This window comes from Lepidothrix coronata, unplaced genomic scaffold, assembly GCF_001604755.1.
Source record: "Lepidothrix coronata isolate B3197 unplaced genomic scaffold, Lepidothrix_coronata-1.0 Scaffold336, whole genome shotgun sequence".
Lineage (NCBI taxonomy): Eukaryota > Metazoa > Chordata > Aves > Passeriformes > Pipridae > Lepidothrix > Lepidothrix coronata.
Window position 1 is genome coordinate 274421 of NW_016690516.1, and position 8317 is coordinate 282737.

The following is an 8317-nucleotide window of genomic DNA, read 5'->3' on the forward strand; positions in this document are numbered from 1 at the left end:
GGGGGGGGGGGGGGGGGGGGGGGGGGGGGGGGGGGGGGGGGGGGGGGGGGGGGCCCGGGCCCGGGGGGGGGCATGGGGGGCAGGGTCATGCCCCCAGGGGGAGGGGGGGGCATGGAGTCGGGCAGGGGGGGCCGGGGGGGCAGCCCATTCATCAGGGGAGGGGGCGGCGGCCGCTTCACCGTCGGGGGGCCCGGGGGCAGGTTGGGGGGAGCCGGGGGCTTCTCCATCTTGAAGTGGAACTGGAGGAAGAACTGGGGAGGGGAGGGAAGCAAAGAGAAGGGAACAATTAATCGTGGAATTGTAGAATCCTGGAATGTCCAGAGCTGGAAGGGATCCACGGGGACCGTCCAGTCCAACCCCTGGCCCTGCACACACACCCCAACAACCCACCCCGTCCCTGAGAGCCATGTCCCCAAGGGCCACATCCACATGTTGTTTGAACACTCCCAGGGATGGTGATTCCACCACTGCCCTGGGCAGCCCCTTCCAGTGCCTGACAACCCTTTGCATGAAGAAACTTTTCCCAATATCCAATTTAAACCTCCCCTGGCACAACTTGGGGCTGTTCCCTCTCATCCTGTCCCTTGTTCCCTGGGAGCAGAGCCCGACCCCCCCCAGCTCCCCCCTCCTGTCAGGGAGTTGCAGAGCCAGAAGGTCCCCCCTGAGCCTCCTTTTCTCCAGACATTCCTGCCCCATCCTGCTGCTGCTGCCGACAACAACCTCCCTGGGCAAATCCTCACCCAGATCACACACGGGCAGACCTGTCTGTCAGGAGCTCTCAGTGCACAGCACTGAGGGAATGAAGATCTCACCATCAGACCAGCAGGGACAGCACTGATGTCACTGCCCTGCTCTCTGCCCTCCCTAACCCTCACCACAGACAGTCCCAGTTACCTGTTTGGTTTCCCTGTTCCAGTGGGTCCAAAACTTCCCTTCTGCTTTGTCGATCTCCCTGCTTGGCACCTGCACCAAAAGAGAACACAGAGTTATTCTTAGCAACCCCAGATTAGTTCAAAGGCCCTTTTTAGCCCCAGAGCCTGGGAGATAAGCACAGTTATTCCAGGCCTTGGTGAGCTGCTCTGTTGTTAGATAGAGGTGGGGGCAGGAAAGAATTAAGTTACTTCCCTATCGGTCAAGGACAACTGAAAACAAAAAACCCTCCCTTAACATCTGCACAGGGGCTGAGGAGGCTCCTGCCTGTGCCAGACACTGGGAATTCACAGCTCCCCAGAGCTCAGCACAGTCTGGTTTTCAGGCCAGAGTCCTCCAGTAACTCTCACTAGGGCTTAATGACTTCCAGTCATTCCTGACCCCCTTCCTGCTCCAGTAACCCATGGAGGTTGGAACGGAAATCGGGGCGTTCACTGGGAATTAACCACAGAATCACAGGATCAACCAGGTTGGAAAAGACCTCTGAGATCATGGAGTCCAACCCACAACCCAACACCACCTCGTCACCCAGACCATGGCACTGATGCCACGTCCAGTCTCATCTTAAACACCTCCAGGGACGAGGACTCCACCCCCCCCTGGGCAGCCCCTTCCAGTGGCTGATCCCTCTCTCTGAGAAGAATTTCTTCCTGATGTCCAACCTAAACCTCCCCTGGCACAGCTTAAAACCATGCCCTCTTGTCCTACTGCTGGTTCCTGGGAGAGGAGACCAACTCCCCCCTGGCTCCCCCCTCCTGTCAGGGAGCTGTAGAGAGTGAGAAGGTCCCCCTTGAGCCTCCTCTTCTCCAGGCTGAGCCCCTCCAGCTCCCTCAGCCTCTCCTCACAGCACTTGTGCTCCAGACCCTTCCCCAGCCTCATTGCCCTTCTCTGGAACTGCTCCATCCCCTCCATGTCCTTCCCAAACTGAGGGGCCCAGAGCTGGACACAGCATTGGAGTGCTCCTCACCAGGGCCGAGTCCAGGGGCAGAATCACTTCCCTGCTCCTGCTGCCCACACTATTCCTGATCCAGGCCAGGATGCCATTGGCCTTCTTGGCCACCTGGCTCACGTCCAGCTGCTGTCACCAGCACCACCAGGTCCCTTTCTCTCCAGCCACTCTGTCCCCAGCCCATGAGGCTGCAGGGGGTTGTGGCCAAAGTGCAGGACCTGGCACTTGGCCTTCTTGAACCTCGTCCTGTTGGATCCTTCCCATCTCTCCAGCCTGTCCAGGTCCCTCTGCAGAGCCCTCCTGCCCTCCAGCAGATCAACACTCCCCCCCAGCTTGGTGTCGTCTGCAAATTCGCTTGGAAATACGTGGGCAAAGAGGGCAGTGTGCCAGGGTTACCTTGAAGGCGATGGTCTCGTAGGGCTCGGCTGCCATGAGCAGGTACTGCCAGCGCCGGTCGGGGGGCTCGATGCGCTGCTCGTAGGCCGACATGAACCGGTGCCGGGGCATGATGCTCTCGGCAATCTCGGGGTAATCGATCTGGGGGGACAGGGCACTGTGAGAAACATCCCCCTGGCACCCCCCAGCACCAAACACAGCCCTCGGGGTGGGCATGTGGAGAGCAGTTCCCAAGAAACACCGCAGGGAACAGGTCGGGATTCCGGCACGGTTCGGGCTGGGAGGGACTGTGAACAACTCAAATGGAAAGAGGGGAAATTAAGAGGAAATTGTTCCCTGTGAGGGTCTGGCACAGGTCACCCAGAGAAGCTGTGGCTGCCCCATCCCTGGAAGTGTCCAAGGCCAGACTGGATGGAGCTTGGAGCAGCCTGGGATAGTGAAAGGTGTCCCTGCCCATGATCAGAGAATCATGGTTGGGTTAGTAAGTGCCATTCAGTGGGAACTGATTGCCACCCCATCCCTGGAAGTGTCCAAGGCCAGGTTGGAGCCAGAAGTAACCTGACCTAATGGAAGGTGGCTCTGCCCATGACAGGGCTTGGAACTGGATGATCTTTAAAGCCCCTTCCAACCCAAACCATTCCCCGATTCTGTGATCATCTCGTTCCAATTCCTGCCCCTTCCACTACCCAGCCTGACAGCTGTGCTCAGGGATTTGCTCAACACAGTCAGCTGTAAAAACTAGGAAGGTAAGGACTTTTATTATTATTATTTATTTCACGGATCCAGCAAGGATCTGCTCACACTCAGCAGCAGTTTTACTTGGATAACTCTGACACTGAGAATTTTCACCCTGCCCTTACCTGGAAGAGAAGGCTCTGCTGGCCTGTTTCAGGGTCTCTCTGTTTGGTCACTGTAAGGAAAATAGGAAAGCTGAGAACATCCCACAGCAGGGTTGGAGCAGCATTATTCTGCCCCAGGAAACATAAAGCTTCCAACAACAAAACATTACAAAATTTTTCTCCAATTTATCAAACAAGATGTCACATTTTCTTTATCCAAAGCTACAGCTGTGAGGGTGGGGAGGCCCTGGCACAGGTTGCCCAGAGCAGCTGTGGCTGCCTCTGGATCCCTGGAAGTGTCCAAGGCCAGGTTGGATCAAAGGAGCAACCTGGACTAGTGGGAGGTGTCCCTGCCCATGACAGGGGGTTGGAATGGGATGGGCATTAAGGTCCCTTCCAAACCAAACCATTCTGGGATCCTGTGATGCTACTGTGTCCAGCTTTGGGGGCCGCATGACAAGAAGGACAGTGAGGGGCTGGAGCGTGTGCAGGGAAGGGAACGGAGCTGGGGAAGGGGCTGGAGCAGCAGGAGCAGCTGAGGGAGCTGGGGGGGCTCAGCCTGGAGAAAAGGAGGCTCGGGGGGGACCTTCTGGCTCTGCAACCCCCTGACAGGAGGGGGGAGTTGAGGAGGGTCGGGCTCTGCTGCCAGGGAACAAGGGACAGGAGGAGAGGGAATGGCCCCAAGTTGTCCCAGAAGTTTAGGTTGGATACAGGCAATTCAAACAATAAAGGATACCAGGAGAGAGCCCAGCTCTCATTCATGGGCAGAGCTGCTAAAAAGGCTAATTAACAATTCACATCCCAGCACTGCAGGTGCTGCCACGGGCACCTCCCGGGCACCCCCCGACCCACCTTTGTAACCTGGGCGCCCAATTTTCACAAATTTCTTCACTTCCACTTTGACCTTCTCTGGGGCAGGTTGGGCAGGGGCTTCCTTGGCTTCCTTGGCAGCTCGCCGGGCCCTGGGGAGGAATTTCAAAATGTAAGGGTTATTACTTGCACTTGCTTCCAAAGGAATCATGCCTGGAAAACCTACTTCCCTTCCCCAGTGTATCCATCCTTCCCCTCCCCAAAGGCTGTCACTCAATTACCCACCCCGAGATGATCTTGGTGCCTGACTCCACAAATGCATTTGAGAAGACTTAATTCTTGACATCAAAAAGAACAAACCCCACAGCTAAAGCAAAGTAAGCTGGATTCCTTAAAATAAAACTTATAAACTTCTCCCAACCTGTATTGACAAATGCAGATCACAGAATCCTGGAATATCCCAAGTTGGAAGGGAGCCACAGGGATCATCCAGTCCAACCCCTGGCCCTGCACAGGCACCCCAACAACCCCACCCTGTCCCTCAGAGCGTTGTCCAAATGCCCCCTGAGCTCTGGCAGGCAGAGTTCTTTTTACTAGACTCAGAAAATTTGCTTTTAAAACTCTTTCTCCCTTTTCCTTCAAAAATTCCACAACTGGGTTTGAACTTTTGAGCTTGAAATTGAGATTTTCAGCCTCATTTTTGGAGCAGATCCAGGCTGAACCTCCTGGCTGGTGCCAGGCTGCTCAGCAGGAATCACAGAACATTCAGGACCTGTGTGCTGTTGTGTAACAAAGTTAAGGGTTGACAGATGAACACAATCATCATTTTAATGGGGTTAAAGGTTCATAGATGAACACAATCATCATTTTAAAGTGCTCCAGTAATGAACAAAGTTATGGTAGAGAATGACTTACAAATTGGTCTGATGCTTCTTCCCCTGTGTATGTGCTAAGTAACTCCCCTGAAATAAAAACCAAGGTAGAAGAAAGTTAAATGAAGGCAGGACTGAAAGATTCTTGTCTCAGAGAGGCTGTGTCTCACACTGACAAGGGTGTTTGCACCCTCAGCACAGAGGATTCTCACTGAGAGCACACTGCTCTTAACTGCTCAGCTGTCAGGTTTAACACATGAGGCTCTGCCCACCCCTCATCTCTCAGCAGTCACAGCCCAGGTTCTGGCACCTGAAGGTAGTTATCCCAAAATTCCTGCTGCTGGGATCAGGCCAGGCAGCTGCGCGCTCACCTCATTGTTATGCAGTGTCAGGCAGAGCTTGCACTCGTAGGAGCCCAAGTGATTTTTCATAAAATAGGGGTCCTGGGAAGAGAATGATTGACAAGTTACAAGGAAAATCCATGGCAAAGCAACGGGATAACTAAAATACTGCAGAGTTCTGCACAGGAAGAACTGGTCAGGCGCTGCCCAGGCTCCCCAGGGCAGTGGGCACGGCCCCAAGGCTGCCAGAGCTCCAGGAGCGTTTGGACAACACTCTGAGGGACAGGGTGGGATTGTTGGGGTGTCTGTGCAGGGCCAGGGGTTGGACTGGATGATCCTCGTGGGTCCCTTCCAACTCCAGTTATTTTATGGTTCTGTGATTCCAGAACTGAGTTCAGAATTTAAATCAACATAACAGAGCTTTAGGAGGATGGAAACAGACTCAACAGCAGCTCTGTGCACCAGTGACAGAGTTCCCAACTGCACCCAGAAATGGCAACGTACAAACTGGTCCTGAGGAGACTGGAAATAACTTGAATACAAAGTGCTGGCACCTCCCTGTCAGCCTCATCCCAAATGTTCCTCATTCAAACCCCACATTCCCAGAGACACAAGTATTTAAACTCAATCCACCACTCAGAGAAGAGAAGGCTCTGGGGAGACCTAGGAGCCCCTTCCAGGGCCTAAAGGGGCTCCAGGAGAGCTGGAGAGGGATTTGGGACAAGGGATGAAGGGACAGGACAAGGGGAATGGCTTCCCAGTGCCAGAGGGCAGGGTGAGATGGGAGATTGGGAAGGAATTCTTGGCGGTGAGGGTGGGAAGACCCTGGCACAGGTTGCCCAGAGAAACTGTGGCTGCCCCATCCCTGGGAGTGTCCAAGGCCAGGTTGGACGGGGCTTGGAGCAACCTGGGCTGGTGGCAGGTGTGTCCCCACCTTGTTGATGTCGATGGTCTCCAGGGCCAGCTGCCGCAGCCGCTCCCGCCGGTCCCGGTTACTCTCCGAGGCCGAGGCGACGCCTCCGCTGCCCGTCTTCCCTCCAGGGCGGTGCTGGAAATCCATGGTGGGGAATTCTGTGCTTCAGCCCCCTCTGGAGAGAGTCTGCACAAAAGGAGGAGAAGCATCGTGAGTGGTAACTGGACCTGAGGTCACAGAGTGTTCAGCCTCGTCAGTGAGGACACGGGATGAGAACCCCAAAGATGCCCTGGGAACATGCTATGGGATGAGATTCCACATGGAGAGGGTCTGGCACCACCCACTCAGTAAACACAAGTAAAATGATCCAGAAAAACAACCCCCAGAGCCCTTTCCATCTCCTCAGACATTTCCACACACAGACACATCCCCCCAGAAAGGAGCCTCCCACCCTCACCCGATGGCACAAACAGCCCCAGAACCTCCCCCCTCTCTACCAAGGTTTGGGGCTCCTCCACCAGCCCCCCAAAGCTCCAGAGCCACCCCCACACAGCAAAAACCCCCTGAGAGGGTCAGAGCCCCCCATGTCCCCCAGCAGGGTCACGGACTCTGTGCAGTGTCCCCAACCCCCAGCTGAGGTCCTGGAGTGCCCCCTGCCCTCAGTAAGGCCAGAGGCCCCCACACACCTCCCACACCACAGAGTGGTCTGCTCAAACACCCCCAATGCCCTCAGCAGGGCCAAAGCCCCCCAGACATGCCCAGTCCCTCAGCAAGGGTCAAATCCTTCCCATCAGACACCCCTCAGCCCCTCAGGAAGGATCGGTCTCCCCTCACACACCTCCTGCCCCTCAGCAATGGTCAAAGCCCCCCATCAAGCACCCCCCAACACCCCAACAAGGGTCAAAGGACCCCTCAAACACACCCCAGCAAACATCAAAGCGCCAAAACCACCTCAGCCCCCTAGAAACAGTGAAAACCTCCCCTCAAAACATTCCCAGGCCCTCAGTGAGGATCAAGGCCCCCAGACATCCTCAGCAAGGGTCAACCCCATAAACGTGCCCCCAACACCTCAGCAGCTGTTAAAGGCACCCTCAAACACTCCCCAATGCCTCAGCAAGGGCGAAAGCCCCCCCCAGATACCCACCAACTCCTCAGCGAGGATCAAGCCCCCTCAAGCACCCCCAGTAAAGGTCAAACCCACCCCTCAAACACCTCCCAACACCTCCCCAAGGGTCACTTCCCCCACATCCCCCCTCCAACCCCTCAGCAAGGACCAGCCCCCCCAGACATTCCCAACAAGGGCAACTCCAACCCCCCCCAGCACACCACACACCCCAGTGAAGATCAAACCCCTTCAAACCCCTCCAGGTCCGAAGCAAGAACGACACCCTCAAATACCCCTCACCAAGCATCAGCCCCCCCAAACATCCCCCAACTCCCCAGCGAGGATCAGCCCCCCCCAAATACCCCCAACAAGGGCAACCTCAACCCTCCAAACACCCCAAGCACCCCTTTAGTGAGGGCCAAAGTCCCCCAAACACCCCCAGTACATCACCAAGGGTCATCCCCCCTCTCCAAACACCCCCAGCCCTTCAGCAAGGACCAGCCCTCCCCAACACCCCCCAACCCTTCAGAAAGTACAGAACCCCCCAAGTGCCCCCCACACCTCACCAAGGGTCACTCCCCTCAGGAACCTCCAGATCCCCTCAGAACCCCCCAAGTCCCCTCAGGACCTTCCAGATCCCCTCACAACCCCCTAAATCCCCTCAGGACCCCCTGGATCTCCTCAGAATGCCCCAAATCCCCTTACGTCCCCTCATATACCCTCAGGACCCCCTTCACCCCCTCACGATCCCCCAGGTCCCCTCATGACCCCTCTCACCCCCTCAGGATCTCCCAAATCCCCTCAGAACCTCCAAAGTCGCCTCAGAATGCCCCAAATCCCCTCACAAACCCCCCAGATCCCCTCAGGAACCCCCCATGTCCCCCAGGACCTGCTAAATCCCCTCACGACCCCCTAAATCCCCTCAGGATCCCCCAAGTCCCTTCAGGACCCCTCAGATCCACTGAGGACCCCTAAAATCCCCTCAGTTCCCCCCAAATCCCCTGAGGACCCTCTAGGGCCCGCTAAATCCCCTCATAAATCCCTTCAGGATGTCCCAAGTCCCCTCAGCCCCCCTGGATCCCCTCAAGACTCCCCGAACTCCCTCAGAACCCCCCAGATCCCTTCAGTTCCCCCTAGATCCCCGGAGAACCCCCCAGGACCC

The 8317-nt window shown here is 56.3% G+C and overlaps 1 protein-coding gene across 1 annotated transcript in view; it reads right to left on the reverse strand.

Annotated features, from left to right (window-relative positions):
• The window catches only part of SF3A2 (splicing factor 3a subunit 2), a 7085-nt gene extending 376 nt beyond the window's left edge, over positions 1-6709 (reverse strand). Inside the window, exons 1-8 of the mRNA XM_017838402.1 lie at positions 6072-6709; positions 5168-5239; positions 4840-4886; positions 3967-4076; positions 3136-3185; positions 2276-2416; positions 895-963; positions 50-251 (exon numbers count right to left, since the gene is read on the reverse strand). Coding sequence (XP_017693891.1) covers positions 50-251; positions 895-963; positions 2276-2416; positions 3136-3185; positions 3967-4076; positions 4840-4886; positions 5168-5239; positions 6072-6197 — 817 coding nt within the window. The 5' untranslated portion in view covers positions 6198-6709. The remainder of the gene's footprint in view (positions 1-49; positions 252-894; positions 964-2275; positions 2417-3135; positions 3186-3966; positions 4077-4839; positions 4887-5167; positions 5240-6071) is intronic.
• Positions 6710-8317: the final 1608 nt, after the last annotated feature.